Below are 18496 nucleotides of genomic sequence, written 5' to 3'. Positions count from 1 at the left end.
TTGATGTCGGACACCCTACCCTATCACCTAACAGAAAAATTAATTAAAAAAATATTGACGTCAAATAATTGTCCGCAATAGGAACAAATGGAAGCTGTGTAGCTGTGGTCTACTTCAGAAAAAAACACAGTGTGTTTTACCTCTTAGTTTATTGTTTTTTATGTAGGTTCAAAGATTTAATCCGTCAGTCTTATTACCTTACAGTCTACCTTACACTTACAGAAAAGTTCATAAAAAATGTTCTACGGCAATACTTGTGTCTGCACTAGGTGCAAGGGAAGCTGGGTAGCTGAGGTGTACTGGAGAAGAAACCCAAGGTGTTTACCGCACAGTTTTTTTGGAACGTAGGTCCAAATTTAGGAACAGACACCCAACCCCGCTACCTTACAGAAAAGTTAATAAAAAATATTGTACGGCAATACTTTTGTCCGCACTAGGTGCAAAGGAAGGTCGGGTAGCTGTGGTTTACTTGAGAAAAACACAGGATGTTCTTCGGCATAGTTTATGTTTTTGAAAGAAAGTGCAAAATTGATGTCGGACACCCTACCCCATCACCTAACAGAAAAATTAATAAAAAAATATTAACGTCAAATAATTGTCCGCAATAGGCACAAAGGGAAGCTGTGTAGCTGTGGTCTACTTCTGAAAAAAAAAACAGTGTGTTTTACGGCTTAGTTTATTGTTTTTTATGTAGGTACAAAGATTTAGTCCGTCAGTTTTATTACCTTACAGTCTACCTTACACTTACAGAAAAGTTAATAAAAAATGTTCTACGGCAATACTTGTGTCTACACTAGGTGCAAAGGGAAGCTGGGTAGCTGCGGTATACTGGAAAAGAAACCCAAGGTGTTCTTCCGCACAGTTTTTTTGGAACGTAGGTCCAAATTTAGGAACAGACACCCAACCCCGCTACCTTACAGAAAAGTTAATGAAAAATATTGTACGGCAATGCTTTTGTCCGCACTAGGTGCAAAGGAAGGCCGGGTAACTGTGGTTTACTTGAGAAAAAACACAGGATGTTCTTCGGCTTAGTTTATTTTTTTGAAAGAAAGTGCAAAATTGATGTCGGACACCCTACCCCATCACCCTACAGAAAAATTAATAAAAAAAATATTGACGTCAAATAATTGTCCGCAATAGGCACAAACGGAAGCTGTGTAGCTGTGATCTACTTCAGAAAAAACACAGTGTGTTTTACGGCTTAGTTTATTGTTTTTTATGTAAGTTCAAAGATTTAGTCCGTCAGTCTTATTACCTTACGGTCTACCTTACACTTACAGAAAAGTTAATAAAAAATGTTCTACGGCAATACTTGTGTCTGCACTAGGTGCAAAGGGAAGTGGGTAGCTGAGGTGTACTGGAGAAGAAACGCAAGTTGTTGTTCGGCACAGTTTTTTTTAAAGTACGTCCAAATTTAGGGCAGACACCCAACCCCGCTACCTTACAGAAAAGTTAATATAAAAAATATTGTACGGCAATACGTCTGTCTGCACTAGGTGCAAAGAAAGGTTGAGAAATAATATAGGGTGTTCTTCGGCTTAGTTTATTCTTTTTAAAAGAAAGTACAAAGTTGGGACCGGACACCCTACCCCATTACTTTACAGGAAAAAAATTATAAAACATGTTTTATGTCAAATCATTGTCCACAATAGGCGCAAAGGGGAGCTGGGTAGATGTGGTCTACTTGAGAAAAAAACACAGTGTGTTCTTCGTCTTAATTTCTTGTTTTTCACGTAGGTTCAAGGATTGAGTCGGACAGTCTTCTCACCTTAAAGTGTGCCATGCAGAAAAGTTAATAAAAAATGTTCTACGGCAAAACTTGTGTCTGCACTAGGTGCAAAGGGAAGCTGGGTAGCTGGGGTATACATGAGAAGAAACCCTAGGTGTTCTTCAGCACATTTTTTTTTTGGAACGTAGGTCCAAATTTAAGAACAGACACCCAACCCCGCTACCTTACAGAAAAGTTAATAAAAAATATTGTACGGCAATACTTTTGTCTGCACTAGGTGCAAAGGAAGGCAGGGTAGCTGTGGTTTACTTGAGAAAAAAACACAGTGTGTTCTTCGGCTTAATTTATTGTTTTTCATTTAGGTTCAAGGATTGAGTCGGACAGTCTTCTCACCTTAAAGTCTTCCATGCAGAAAAGTTAATAAAAAATGTTCTACGTCAAAACTTGTGTCTGTTTTTGAACACCCTACCCCACCTTTACACAAAAGTTAATAAAATAATGTTCTTCGGCAATGTCTGCACTAGGTATAAAGGGAAAAAGGGTTACTGTGGTCTAAATGGAAAACATACAGGGTGGTTTTCGGATTCTTTTTTTTAAGTAGGTCCAAAGTTGGTCGGACATCTTTTACAGAAAAATTAATAAAAAAAGGTTCTACGGTAATCATTTTGTCCGATTAAATGCAAAGAGAGGCTGGGTAGCTGCGGTCTACCTGAGAATAAAAATCCGGGGTGTTGTTTTGTGTTCTGTTTTAAGTAGGTCCAAAGTTGGGGTTGGACACCCTTTCCAATTCTTACAGAAAAGTGTTAAACACAATGTTAAACTGCCATACTTTTCACAGCACAAGGTGCAAATTACAGAAAAGTTATTAAATAAATATCCTTCGGCAATGCTTTTGTCCGCAACAGATGTAAAGGGAAGCTGGTTAACTGAGGTATACTTGAAAAAATGCAATGGTGTTCAACGGTTTAGTTTTTTTTTTTTTTTTGTAAAGTAGGTCCAAAGTTGGGACAGGACATCGCTCCCAACTCTTACAGAAAAGTTACTAAAAATATTCTTTGGCAATTTTTTTGTCCGTACTAGGTTGAAAATAAATCTAGGTAGCTAAAGTCTACTTGAATAAAATCAAGGGTGTTTTACGGCTTATTTTGTTTTTAAAGTAGGTCCAAAGTTGTGACCGGATATCGTTCCCACATGTTACAAAAAAATGTTCTACGGCAACTCTTTTGTCTCACTAGGTGCAGAGAGAAGCTAGGTTGCTGAGGTCTGTCTGAGAAAAAGTTCAGGATGTTCTTCGGCTTAGTTTTTTTCCAAGTATGTCTAACGTAGGGGTCTGACACCCTCTCCAACCCTTACAGAAAAGTTAATAAACAAATGTTCTTCGGCAATTCATCTGTCTGCACGATGCGCAAAAGGGAAGTAAGGTAGATGAGGTGTACCTGAGAAAACAAATCCAGGGTATTGTTTGATTTTTTTTTTATTATTATTAAACTAGATCCAGAGTTAGGGTCGAACATCCTACCCCACCTTACAGAAAAGTTAATAAAAAAGTTCTACGGCAAGACTGTTGTTCGTACTAGATGAAAAGGGAAGCTTCGTAGCTATCTACTTGACAAAAAATCCAGGGTTTTGTTATGCTTAAAGTTTTTTTTTTAAGTAGGTCCAAACCTTGTAAAAGTCGCCGAAAGTTTTTGTTCTTCTGTTTAAAGATTATTCCACAAGTTGAGAAATTCTCCTGAAATTAATAATAAAAAAATAGTCAATAATTGAATAATAAATAAATGAAGTACTATAGGTAATCAATGTACAACAGAAGACCGTGTATATTTACGCCAAAAAATGGCATTTTTAACAGAAAAAAATGAATATAGCAAATTGCTCTTCACACTTTAAACATAAGGCAAAACTCTTTTGAAGTGACTTTTGAAAAATCATTTTCTTAATGATATTTAAAATTTGTTATCTATATGGAATTTTTTTTTTTTTTTGATTTCACGAGGATATTAAAAAAAGATAAAATTTCAACAGTTTGAATACATCAAATGATTTGCAGATGCTTGTTTTAGAAAGGAAAAATAATATAAGTTCATTTCAGAAGAAAAATTGGAATTGCTGACATTAAGTATTTTGTAATTTGACTTAAAAGGTTGAAAAATGAAAAAATGCATGTTTCATTTTGAATTGAAATTATTTCGCAATATAAAAATTTAAAAGGATGATCAAAACTGCATAATTTTTTTTAATTTTTAATGAGTAGATCTAGAATGAAATGAAATTTGTTTTAATATATGTGTTTTAAATATTCAAATTGTCGACAGTATTTTAAAACATCTTGAAGAACTTGTTAATTATGTATACGTGTGCACTATGTGTGTATCACCTAATTTTGAACATGAGAAATATACTAAAAGGTACAATTATGACCAAAAAGATGTGAATTTTTATTAATTAGTTTACCCGCAGAACACACGACTGAATACCTACACGTGTCTGGAACATGACAATTATCCTTAAATGTGTATGATAACATTAAGAATGGTAATGTGGAACGTGTAACAAAGGCAACAACCCGATCAAAAGGCAAAAAAGAGCTCAAGATCACCAATCGGTCTTCAACACAGCGGGAAATTTCTGCGACCGAAGGCGGGCTTCATGCAGCTGACCCCTTAACATGTGTACGTATGCATTGAAAATAGAAGTTACACACAAGTCCAATATTTAGAAAACAATTAATTCAATTGACAACACATAAACAAGACTAACAAAAGACGGAGGCTCCTGACTTGGACATACATATGTATTGTTAGACCATCTAACACCTCTAAACAATGAAGAATAAACATAGACACGAAATCACGCACAGTAAAACTCAGAGTCAGATATCTTATTGGCCCAAAACCACAATTAATGATCCCGCTTTTCGTTGTCTACGAATATAGTTCCCTTTAATAATAGTGTATTTTGTCTTTATTTTTTTCTTTCCCTTCCTCAGATTTCTTAGTTTTTCTGGGGTGGAAATGATAGAAGAGAGCTTAAATAAAACTTTTGGATTTTTCATTTTAACTGATGTTTATATGGAAATAGTGATTAGGCCAGGTACAAAAACGGTATAATTACACTTTTCGGAACATCTCTTGAATTGCCTAAGGGGTATGGATATGTATTTACCAAATGTGTATGATGTATACTTGATATTTTTGTTTTGACGTACTGTGCATTACACACACACACACAAAACAAAAAAAAATAGATTTGTTTTTAATGCGACAAAACGTTATAAAGAAATGATAAAGGAATTGATTGTGGTTTCGGGCCTAATATATTTCAAAACTAAGCTAAATGACAATGATACATACATACATTAACAACGGACTACTATCAATTACTGAAATGCCCGTTCCAGACATAAATTAATCTGATTGAAAGATAATGTCTTCATCAACTGAATTTCTAGCATAATCTCTCTCATTCGGGGTTTTTGTATGATATCATCATAAAATATGTGAAAAGAACATAAACCGTTTTATGCCAACAACTTGTTTTATAATAAATTTGTTTATTTACAATGCAAAAACCATATGTCATTGAGTAAATAAATATTCATACTAAAATATGCCATTCTTATGGACAGTATCGTAACTGTATCCCTTTTGAATAAGCCTGTTTGGTTAGGTTTTGAGGTGAATGCCGACATATTTGTGTTTTGTATAGAATATTACCGTTACAGAATAAGATTTGATGTGTAGATCTGAACATATAACATGTCTGTGTGTTGATTTGTATTTTTTTCTAGCGAATGGTGTCATTGTACCGTTGATACCATTGAGTGAATGTAATGACTAGTTTGCGATACAGAAAACCATGGTGTAATATATTTTAGTAATACAGAGATTGATGTCGTTAAAATCAAATACATATACTACATTACTTGTTCTGACATCGAACTCGGACTTCTTTTGAAATGAGCATTACTGTGCGCATTGATGTGTGTTTGTTGACTAGAGGTTTATTAAAGATTCATTGGTGGCCTTTGGCTGTTGTCTGCACTTTGGTCGAATTGCTGTCTCTTTTGCGCATTACCTATTTCTATTCTCAATGTTATCATATATATAATATATAAATACTACTCATGTTCGGAATAAGTTTTCTTTTTTCAATTTATAATGTCAAAATATAAAATATAAAATGCTCCATATTGGAGCATTTTTCATTTTTCAATATTTGATGTCAAATTGAAAAATGCTCCACATTGGAGCATTTTTCATTTTCAATATGTAAAGTCAAATCAAAAAATGCTTAAGGTCAGCAATTTTAATATATACTTTTTACAATGAAATTAAAATATATTTTTTTCTTAAACAAGCATATACAAATGTTTTATTTATATAAACTGTTGAAAAATTAACTCATTTTAACACAAACTTATTTTTTTTTTAAATATCCTCATGAAATCAAAATGTGTAATCTCACGAATATTACAAATTTCAAATCGCATTCAAGAAAAGATTTTTATGAGTTGATGTCAAAAGATGATTGTTACATATTTCCAAACAATGAACTTAAAAAATTGCAGAGTAATTTGCAAAATGTATTTTTTATTTCAAAATAGCAAATGTTTGACGTCAATGCACAGAATAAAGAACACTTTATAAGTGTACACTTAGTTTGTTTAAGTTCATTTAGATTTTTTTACAAAAATAATCAGTAATCTTGAACTCAGATATATTTGATTGAATGCGTTTACGACTAATTGTCTGAACTATGAACTTACCATTTTACTTTTCTACATTGGTTAGAGGTATAGGGGGAGGGTTGAGATCTCACAAACATGTTTAACCCCGCCGCATTTTTGCGCCTGTCCCAAGTCAGGAGCCTCTGGCCTTTGTTAGTCTTGTATGATTTTAATTTTAGTTTCTTGTGTACAATTTGGAAATTAGTATGGCGTTCATTATCACTGGACTAGTATATATTTGTTTAGGGGCCAGCTGAAGGACGCCTCCGGGTGCGGAAATTTCTCGCTACATTGAAGACCTGTTGGTGACCCTCTGCTGTTGTTTTTTGTTTAGTCGGGTTGTTGTCTCTTTGACACATTCCCCATTTCCATTCTCAATTTTATGATGTTTGTTGAAAGCGTCTTTTGATAAAAGTCTTTACTTATTCTTTTTTATTATACTTTGTCACTTGTTTCGACTTTTTAAAGACTCTCCTTGCAGTAGAAGAAAAAAAATCAATTCATTTGTAATTGCTTTTGGATAAGACCGTTTTGCGTGCATACCTTTTTTATTTGGTTTTCAGCAAAATTAAACCACATTTAATAGTGCCGTTATATTAGATAGAATGCATGTACAGTTGATAATCTTGATCTTGATATATTACTTTTTTCTAACAGTCAATCGAATTTACCTGTTTATAAAAGTCGCCAAACTTTTTCTTCTGATGTTGTGCGATTATTCCACAAGTTTGGAAATCCTCCTAAAATTAATAATAAAAAGAGTCAATAATTGAACATTAATGAAGTTAGTAATTTATGTACAATAGAAAATAGTGACCATACCAAACCAATGAACACCAACTGTCATATTCCTGACTTGGTACAGGCATTTTCTTTCTATAAAAAATGGTTGATTAAATTGCTTTTAAAGCTTGTTAAATCTCTCCTTTGTATGACTGTCGTATTAAAATCCATTATATTGACAACTATTTGTGAACAAAACAAACAGGCAAAACAGGTAAAAAATGTCAAAAATAGAGGCACAGCAGTCAACATTGTGTTATTATCTTAATCCCTATAAAACAAACAAATATATTAACAAACATTTACCATTGCACAATAATACAATGATGGGATGTATAAGTACAAAGCCACATTATATATAAGAAAGAAACACAAAAAGACATATAGACAAACAACAGACATATAGACAAAAAGTTATATAGACATATATGTTTTCGAATGCGTTTAAGACTAATTGTCTGAAAAATGACCCTACCATTGTTATGTTCATTGAAATAATTTTGTTATAACCGTGCTTATATATTTTTGTGCATACTTTTCCTCTAGTTTCAACTTTTTATAGACTCTCCTTGCAAAAGAAAACGTCATTTTATTCAGAATTGTTTATAGGAAAGACAATTTTACGTGCCTACTTTTTTCATATTTTTTTAAGCAATAGTGAACTACATTCAATAGTGCCGTTATATTAGGTAGAATAAATGTACAGTTGATTATCTTGATATTGATGTATAGTTTATTCTAGCAGTCATTCGAATAAACCTTTTGTAAATGTCTCCAAATGTTTTGACCCTGATGTTGTTAGATCATTCCATAAGTTTGGAAATGCTCCTGAAATTAATAATAGGAAATAGTGAAAGATTGCATATTAATGAAGATAGTAATCAAAGTACAATAGAAAATAACGACCATATCAAACCAATCAACATCAACTGTCATAATCATGACTTAGTACATGCATTTTCTTTTATAAAAACTGGTGGATTAAACCTGGTTTTAAAGCTAGGTAAACCTCTCACTTGTATGATTGTCTTATAAAAAATTTAACAAAACAAACAGACATAATAAGTAAAAATGTTAAAAATAGAGGCACAGCAGTGAACATTGTGTTATTATGTTAATCTCTATAAAACAAACAATAAAAGTCGCCAAAAGTTTTGATTCTTATGTTGTAAGGGTATTCCATAAGTTTGGAAATTCTACTGAAATTAATAATAGAAAAAAAGTCAATAATTGAATATCAATGCAGATAGTAATCATTATACAATGGAAAACAGTATACACTAACTTTGTATAAGTTCATTTATATTTTTTTACCAAAAAATTATCAGTAACCTCGAATGCAGATATATACGTTCGCATGCGTTTACGACCAATTGTCTGAAATATGAAGTTTCCATTGTTATGTTTATTGAAAGCATCTTTTCATAAAAGTGCTTATTTATTTTGGTGTATACCTTGTAACTAGTTTCGACTGTTTAAAACCTCTCCTTGAAAAGGAAAAAAACATCACTTTATTAGCATTTGCTTTTGGATAAGACTGTTTTACGAGCCTTTTTTTTTAGGTAAATTTTTCAGCAAAAGTAGACGACATTCAATAGTGCCGTTATGTTAGGAAGAATAAATCTACAATTGATTATCTTGATTTCGACGATTTTCTTTTTTCTGACAGTCATTCGAATATACCTGTTTAAAAACTCGCCAAAAGTTTTGCTTCTGATGTTGGGAGATTATTCTACAAGTTTGAAAATTCTCCTGAAATTAAGAACAAAACGAGTCAATAATTGAATATTAATGAAGTAAGTTAGTAATGAACAATTGAAATACTAAATTTGTTCATCTATATTTTTTTACAAAAATAGTCAGCAACCTCGAATGCAGATATATGTGTTCGAATGCGTTTACGACTTCTTTTCTGAAAAATCAAATCATGATTGATATGTTCATTGAAAGAATCTTTTTACAAAAGTGCTTATCTAGTGTTTGGCAAACCTTATCACTAGTTTCGACTTATTAAAGACTCTCCTTGCAAAAGAAAAACGTCATTTTATTAGCATTTACTTTAGGATAAGATTGTTTTACGTGTCTACTTTTTTAGTTATTTTTTTCAGCAAAAGTAAAGCACATTCAATAGTGCCGTTATATTACGTAGAATGTATGTACAGTTGATTCTTATTCATATTTCGCCTTTAGGTCTCAAGAAATGAATAAGCTTAACTTCTCTATGAGGCGTAATGTAATATCTATGTTTAAACAAACAAATCATAACCACCAGACCAGAGATGGCCAGTGACCTTGACCCTAGTATATACGCACCTGTTCCAAACAGTGAACACAACACTTTACTTGAATTCTGTTTAGTTATTTTATTGTTTATTTAAATTGAGGAAGTTGGAAAGTTACTTTAATTATAGTTATCTTGTCTTTGATGCAAGAAATAACAATGTCTTGTCTACGATGTATGACAAGTGTTGATGGAAATGAATTAAACATTTTTTTGTCTACGATGTATGACATCATCATCATCATCATCATCATCATCATCATCATCATCATCATCATCATCATCATCATCATCATCATCATCATCATCATCATCATCATCATCATCATCATCATCATCATCTCTCCAAAATAACCTTGCTTCATTCTCCTGCGTTGTGTCGGCAATGATTACATTTTACACCACTGATAAAACAGTTTCTGACAGAAGTCATACTAGGATAGAAATTGACAACAAAATACCTGCAATAGTGAAAAAAACAAACAAATATAAAAACAATTTATAAATTGCATAAGGCCGAATCGCAATTTTAGATCTATCATTATCATTTATGCTTTGCGATAAACCTCCACATTATATATGCACTTTATAATGTAAAAACAATTGATTGGTTGTGTTGAATCACACTTTAGCACTTTTGCTCAATCTAGGCTATTCATTTTTATTGGTGGACGCGGGTATAAAGGAACTATGTATTGAGAGATTACAAACTATAAGGTTAAGGGAGGGACGGGGAAGGGGTGAGCGAGAATGATATTTCAGAAAAAGACAGGACGAGTTTTGGGTAAAAAAAGTCAGTATGAGCAACTTTGCCAAACAAAAAGGCTGAATAACAATTCATGTAAAAAAAGTCAGGATAACTTATAAAAAAAGGACCGAATAGAGTTAACAATTAAAATGAAGAACTGATTACAAAAAGAAAAATGCAACACATACTTTTTCTTGGGTACTTGATGTCGCAGCTGCTTAACCTTACCACAAGTGGATCGCAAGTGCAAATATTATTAGTCGCTCATTCTAGAGAGGGGAATGGTATCCCCCATTGGTAATGCTGGTTTGTCATTTTGAATATTCCAAATAATTTAGAAAAGTGGGTAGAACATTTTACCAAAAAAGTTATAAAGAGAAAGAAATTACTCCAGACGGGATGAAAAGGAATTTTCTGTCCTTCCAATGCAGGATATAATTCGGAACAAAATAAAACGTTAGCAAGCCAGTCATAAGGCTGGCTGGTGAAAATGAATATTCAGAATTAAAAAAATCAGCCGTCAAAAATACCTCCCAATCATGATTTTCAAATCGATACCAGTTCTCACTTTGGACTGATAACAAGTTAAATCTGAATATGTATATGCGGGTAGGAAGTTTGTATTTATATTTGTAACATTATCAATGACGAAGAACAAACAAAGAATATAAGTGAAATAAAAAAATGATAAAGGTTCACAATATACATTCATTAGGACAGACCTAGTATGTTAATATTTTGTATAATAAACTTTCACTTGCAAATGCAAAATGAGAACTACAGAAGGTAACTGGTCCGGAATCCAAAAAGAAGGGGATGTTGCCTATAACACTTAAGCGACGTTTGGAGTACGACATGTAAAAAGCGTATGCATTAACCATATAATGGTTGCTCCAAAAGTTGGCCCGAACACACATGAATCCGCTTCTGTCATTTGCGATAATACACCACAGGTGAAATGCAAATTACTTGAGGATTATTATCAAGTAGTTTGAAAATCCAGCTTGTCACATTTCAAATTATCTGAAGAAATGCAGTTCTCAATTTGACCCTTCATAAACTTGAGCATGCATGACAAGCATAAAAAGAATAATAGTGCATTTGCTCCAGCATGTCGTTATAAAATATGAAACGCATCGCGGTAATACAAAAAAAAATCACTTAGTTTTTCCGACAGCCGATCCAATTTGATTAAAAAGGGCAGGTGTAAGAGCTATACTAAACCACTTCATTTTTGTACAGGTGGAAAGGCCACAGTTCTTTTTTTTAATTGCTTTGCCTAGTTTTATAGCGTTTGAATAAAGGAATCTTCACAGCAATTTTCAAGTAAAATAAGTTATTTTGATTTCAGGAAGCCAAAAACCAGGACGATCCGATGTCATCGTGCACTAGCTTCTTTGATATTTATGGGAAATGTGACACTGTTTATCTATGTTTTTTATGAATACAAGTTTGGGAGGAAATCCATAATAGACCCTTTTACCCCTGTTTTCGCCTTTGACGTACATTTTGGCCTTTATACAGAGAAAATCAACTTTGAGTTCAATATGAATTTTGCTGTGTATAAAGATTGGAATTTTCTTGAAAAGCCCTTAACGTCCCTGCGCAAACGCAAAACTGCAAAGAAGCGTACTATTAATATCAACTACCATATTCCTGACTTCGTACGCGACACTTTAAGAAAAGTGTGATATGGATTTTAAAACCCCTGTATTGCAATGCTGAAAATACCGCTAAAATGACAACATTACGTGTGTTGCAATCTTATACCGTATTCACACCAAACGTCGTGTATAGCAGTTAGGGAACAACCATTTGACTTCAAAAAAGGGGGAGGGGAATGGATCCTTCCTAGAAAAATATTCTGATCCCCAATTTGATAAACAAAATAAATCTGAATCCAGAGCTTCCCCATACATTATAGTGTCAAATATGGAAAAAAATATTTGAATGCTAGCATCGATAAAAAATGAATAAAAATGTTTGCGCGAAAAAAAAATCCCACTCAGACCCTCCCGCCCTCCTTTTTGAAATGAAGTCGTTGCTCCTTTATGAACGCCATTTTGATGATTTGCAGTAGTTTGAATGTACTAAAGATGTATCGGTAACGCATTAGAAAACGTAGGCTGCGTCATTGTCATCTTACAGACGATGAAAAAGGATTGAGATGATCACTACATTCCTATCTTTTATGTTTGTTTCTTTTTCTGTTGTTGGTATTTGTTCTCCTATGAGTCTTTGGCAAAAGGAGGGGATAATGTTGTTTCTATATATTTCTAAGTGTATTTTAACGGATCTGAGAAACTAGACAAACAAAACAATTTACCTCACACTTTTTTAGTAATGCATTTATGAGTGAATCGTTGTTTGAGTAAGACCAATGGCAAATATTTCAGTGTATGTCCAGTCAATTCGGGAAGAACTTTTCAAATGAACTATTTGTTCTGAAATGATGATGCTTTGAGTCTTGATAAGGGGTTAATAAAGCTACGTTATGTGTTTTATTAACACCAAAAAATAAAGTTAATACAAATGTTTCTGTAAAGAACTTTATTATTATTTGTTATAAATATCAATTTTTATTAAAAAATCGTTTCTTCTTTAAATACATATGGCAAAATTGATGTTCTAAATGCCTAGTTTAGTGTACACTTAAACTACACAAGGCCTACATTGACTAGTGTTTGCATGTAGGCAAAACATGATGTAAACTACATGTAAACATTGAGATTTATCAATGGGAACGTAATTTTGTTTAGTTAATTACGTGTGAGACACTAACATCACACCGAGTGGTAAATTTGAAATTGAAACTTCAAAAGGTTAACAGACGCCAGCATGAATCCGTTGGCTGTTTTTGTTTTGTTTCAGACAGGGCGATGGATTTGTTCCAATTGATGAAAACACAATCCTATCGTCATTTCTTGGATAATGATTTACTGAAAAAGAATGATCCCCCGGTTTGTACTTACATGCATGACAAAACAGAAATAACAACCGGGTGTCGCATATGCATCAGGATTATCTCATCCTAATGGAGCACATGAAAGCTGTCCGTTTCATGACGGGATAATTGTTTTTCTCTTTACGTGTTCTATATCATGTATATTATTTGTTGTGTACTGTTTAATGTCTTGCTATCATGTTTTTTCTACGACGGCATTGTCATGATTTCAAATTATTTGAAGTTTCTTTTACTGTGCTGTTTGGGTGTTGCCCTTTGTTCATGGTTTGACAAGAACCCATAGTTGCTTGCTTCCACTTCGTTCTGACTATTGTAGATAGTGTTTCTCATTGACAATTATTCCATATCACATACTAAAATATTGCTTACTGTTTCTTATGATTATTTAAAGATTCTTTGGTGTATACAGCATGTACATTATCTGAGCCTAATGATGACGTGATTTGGAAATTGAATGAAAAAACGCAATTTTTCAAGACCATGAACAACAAAAAGAAACAAAAAATACATTATCAGGTAAAACATCATTTAATCCATTAATTACCTAACCCAGTCTCTGATCGGGATTATATAACATCCTATGTCTTAGATTTGCTTATATTACAATGATCTGACAAGATATCGTTGTATTTCTCTTTTGGTACTTAACATATCCGCCAAAAAGTCAGTAAAATGTAGAATATAAAAAAATACCGAAGTCGAAGGAAAATTCAAAACGAAAAAGTCCTTCATCAAATGGCAAACTCATCCAGTATAATCAATAAAAAAGCAAAAAACCCCGAAAGGTATTTAAATAGAAATCGCTTTCATATCATAATAAGAAAATGTCGGACAGAGGCTGTATTTTTATCAGATTGCATGAATTAAACCCTTTCAAACACAAAAAGTTGAATTCCGAAAAACGGAATGAAAGACAGTCTTTTTTCTTTTCCATCAATCTGCTGTGTTTGCAGTTAAGATATTATAATCGATGATAAGTTGCAAATGAATTGATTTCATCAAATGTATTGGAGAATAAAAGTACAGGATACAACTTTTGTATCTTTATTATGTAAAACTGTGTGATGACATTTGAATTGAACAAGCGTCTATAAAATATTGTCAAACATGAAACATATCCACTATGGTATTAATCTCGTTAAAGAATTGTTAACATAACGCACTTTGATATTCTATCTATGTTCAGTCGTCGTTAATGTATTCAGTATAAGATATGCATGGCACTATGTTACGTCTCCAAAACCATTAATATTATTTTGATTATATTCCCTTTTTGAATAACTTAACATTTTTTCGGTCGGCAGAGCTTTTCCTTCGTAAGTGAGCTAACAGCGAGTTTGGCGTTTTTAGGTGTCTTCCACAACCACACATAACACCTTCCACAGGAAAATTAGCAGGTAACCACTTTGTGAACGTAACTGTATTTGTTGAAGCAAACATTCCTCTTACCCTAGCTATTTTCTTTTTTTTCATAAAAGTAGCCTTTAGTATGTCGATAGCCTCTGTCCATACTGCAATTTAAGAGCGTTGTTCATTGAAACATCTACACAGTGAATGGCATATCTTTTTTATTCATTTTTTTAAATTTAGTTTATATTGTGTTATTTTCTTAATATAATCAAGACGCAGTGTTTGTTCACCAAAAGTCAATTTTGTACTTTTCCTTCTTTGGTATTTATAGCGGTATTATTTTTTTCAGAAATATGATACATAGATTATTCATGTGTAATATAAACAAGAGGCCGTATTAGAACCTTTATCCATCATCTGTTAATTTTGGCTGGAATCTTTCATCAATGATTATTTTTTATGTTCAATCCGTGGCTTAATATTGTCATTTTACCCCTGCTTTTTGAAGTACAAGGAAAGAAGAAATACAAAATATATTCCTATTACACTGAAACTCATTCATTCAAAGTTAAGCTGAACTTGATTCGCCAGTTGCAAAGACGAATATTTATTTTACAGTAAGCGAAGTAAATTTTCAAATCATGAGAAATGGTCTTATAAGGGCAATAACACTTTAAGGGGCCAATTGAGTATTTTGATCATATAGACCTATTTGTAGCACTTTCATGGACATGTTTGCTGTTTACAGTGTATCTGTATTTATTATAATATTCAGGATGAAAATTGAAAACTGCAACATTTCCTTAAAACTATGACCGGATGAATAGCATGTTAATTATTTGGACTATGATATTTCTGACTCTAATTATTATATCTTTTAATTGTCATTATGAACTCAAATATTACCACACAATTATCTTTTGGTTTAAAATATATGTGTCTGCTAATCCGATAATGGACTTCGTATCTACGTGTCAAACACAGGTTTAGCAGATTATCTATACAATGGACAATAATTGCTTAATCCCTAATTACATGTATTTCTTTATTATTCTGTTTTAAATACTTCTGAGAAATAATTTATATTCAGTTTTGGATAGGTTCTTAAACCCTTAACACCGGACTCAATATTGTAACATCGTTTATATTCTAGTTGGATCGTTTATTAAATTGTTTAACTTTATATCGACTTGAATCTTCATTTTAATATTCAGCAAATAGTCTGGCTATAACACCATCAATGCAGGAGCCAAAAAGCCAGATTCCCGATGTGGCTTATTATTTCAGAGCAGGTAGACCTTGACCTAATGAATACTTTATTTTCTTGTTTGATTTGCTCTAAACATTGCTAAATGCTTTAGTTTTTGTGATTTAAGTAAAAACCTGTATTTTACCATATGTTCTATTTTTAGCCATGGCGGTCATGTTTTCAGAGAAAACAGAAAATAAAACAAACGCTTTATCCTCGATAACCTAAGAACCATTCAGCTTCAACTTGGTTTAGATTGGTTTAGCAGTTTCAGAGGAGACGATTTTTTAAATGAGAAAAACCTGATAAACAAATTGTTCAAAATTCTTTATAACTGTCATTAATTCCTTAAGGATGTTCGCTTTTCATGTTTTGGAATTTTTGTCAGATTTTCGCAATCCTCTGGTTTTATCCATTTGAATGCCTTAACAAATTTTGCCCTTTGAATCCCATTTTTCTTTTTATAAATCTTTTGCATGTATAATTATAAGCCATTTGTAAAAGTCTTATAAAATCTTATTTATTTTTTAATATTTTTTAAGAACTTTAACTTGTCACAGATAAAGCTATGAAAAATGGTTATTATTTCGAAAACAAGCACATTGACCTCTATATATTTTTTTGCTTTTTGGATTCCGTAATTTATCCCCTATCAATCTATTCTAGTTTATTAAAAGCTATTTATTTTGAAACTGAGTAGCGAACATCTTTAATGGTCATTTGACAATATTAGTCCTTAAACCCGATAATTTACAGATCTTACTTTGCTTAACATTTTTACTGTTTATAGGTTGTCTTTATTTATAATAATATTTAAGATAATAAACAAAAGCTTCAAAAAGTCCTGAGATTTAACAATGTTGTGGCAGCAACCCAACCATGGTTTGTTATATTCATCTGAACATATCAGGGCTGATAGAACTTGACATGATGAACATTATACTACATGTCAGATATTTTTATCTGCTTTAGTTTTTGAGATAAAGGCCAAAAATTGCGTTTTACCCCTATGTTCTATGTTTAGCCTGACATCCATGTTTTTTTACGAAATATACAATAAAACACAAATTGCATTTTAAATACCATAAGGATCATTCAGCATAGGTTTAGTTGAAATATGTTAAGAAAATGTTTGAAATAGATTACACCGGACGGACGACAAAAGCTCATATTTCATTTGAAAAAGTGAGCTAATAAGAAAACATGGATTGACTGGTGTTTATTTTGAATTAATACAACAAAACAATATCGTTAACGATAATTTCCTGTCGTAATTGAATGGACATTTTCTATGAAAGTGATCTCACCAACATTTTTATAACAAGAAAAAAGTCATGGGATAACAGATCTATAGACATTTTAAATTGAAAAGAATACATGGAAGCAACCCTTTCTACTTTATAATCAAAACATTCATTTTTTATTACCCCTCCGTGCCGCTAGCTAAGTAAATTTCTCTAAAACCTTGCGTTTGATTTTTTTATTTTTTTCGGTTAGTGTTGAAAAAGACATAACATAATATTCAAGATGCGTTTTCAAGCATTAACGGATTAAATCATAACAGTAATTATTTAAGTAGTTTCAATAAACAATAGACATTAACGATTTTTGTTCTTCAATTTCATAACATCTGACAAAAAATATACCTGATTGTCCCGGATTATATACCACGTCTGCTACTGCGAGCTAAAACAAAATGGTGAATAAATAGTTATAATTATAGCTAGCACAATATTTATCATTGATATGATTTTTAACAAAACAAACTTAATATATTCCACATTTTCCACAATTTCGTTAGTATCGGTTTTTGTCAGGGTCTCACTGTGAAGTAGTGGTTAGATATTTAGTCAAGTGTAATTGATATGTAAAACAGGCGGATAGAGGAACAGACAGAAAAAAGACGAAAAGATGGAAATAAAGACTAACTGATTGAATGAGTGAAACAATATAACACTGTTGTGGTAATGTGGTCGTTATAATTAAGCTTGTATAAGTTCATAAAGGGATATACGAGTTTAATACAGAAAGACAAAATGTTTTCGAAGTCGAACTTATGTAGCTGTGCCAATATGACTTTGCCAATATGTCGTTTGAAAAATTGAGTACTTAAACCTATGGAAAGCAAGTAAAGACTACCAATGAGGTATAGAAATATTTCTTATGCCTTCTTTTTTGTTTACAATGTGGTGAACATGTTTAATGTGTTCACAAGTTAATCTCGTTAAATATACGAATGAATATATATCTTTGTTATAAGGCCACACCAAATTAATTTCTTGTTCTACGGATTTTTGGACTCCAAAATATGGGGCGAGCGAGCGATTTGAAAATTTTAATAAAAAAATATTTAATTTGCAAATTTTTGAGGCGAAGCTTGAAAAGTAAAGGCGAGCGATTATATTTTTTTTTTGTAAACATAAAATAGTAGGTTTTGACAATAATAAAACTTGATTTATAACTTGTACTTTGACATTTCTTTAATTTCTGTAGTATTTTTTCCCTGTTCACCTAGAAATAATTTAATCTGGTTTATGTATGTGTGACTGACAATGAGACAATTCTCAATCCAAGTCATAATCAGTTTGGGGGCAACCCCTTAATGTTATAAATATCCCTTTTACATGTTTTATGAGGGATCAATATAAGTTGTAATATATTT

The 18496-nt window shown here is 32.2% G+C and overlaps 1 protein-coding gene across 2 annotated transcripts in view; it reads right to left on the bottom strand.

Moving 5' to 3' along the window:
* Positions 1-14265: 14265 nt before the first annotated feature.
* LOC143071121 (uncharacterized) overlaps positions 14266-18496 on the bottom strand; it is a 72222-nt gene continuing 67991 nt past the window's right edge. For both annotated transcript variants that reach the window (XM_076245246.1, XM_076245236.1), the window contains 2 exons: positions 17481-17520; positions 14266-14746 (listed from right to left, as the gene is read on the bottom strand). In XM_076245246.1, the coding sequence (XP_076101361.1) occupies positions 14496-14746; positions 17481-17520 (291 nt within the window). In that variant the 3' untranslated portion in view covers positions 14266-14495. The remainder of the gene's footprint in view (positions 14747-17480; positions 17521-18496) is intronic.

Source organism: Mytilus galloprovincialis, chromosome 1 (genome assembly GCF_965363235.1).
Source record: "Mytilus galloprovincialis chromosome 1, xbMytGall1.hap1.1, whole genome shotgun sequence".
NCBI lineage: Eukaryota > Metazoa > Mollusca > Bivalvia > Mytilida > Mytilidae > Mytilus > Mytilus galloprovincialis.
The sequence above is the reverse complement of the archived record's forward strand: the minus strand, read 5'-3'. Positions and strand labels throughout refer to the sequence as shown.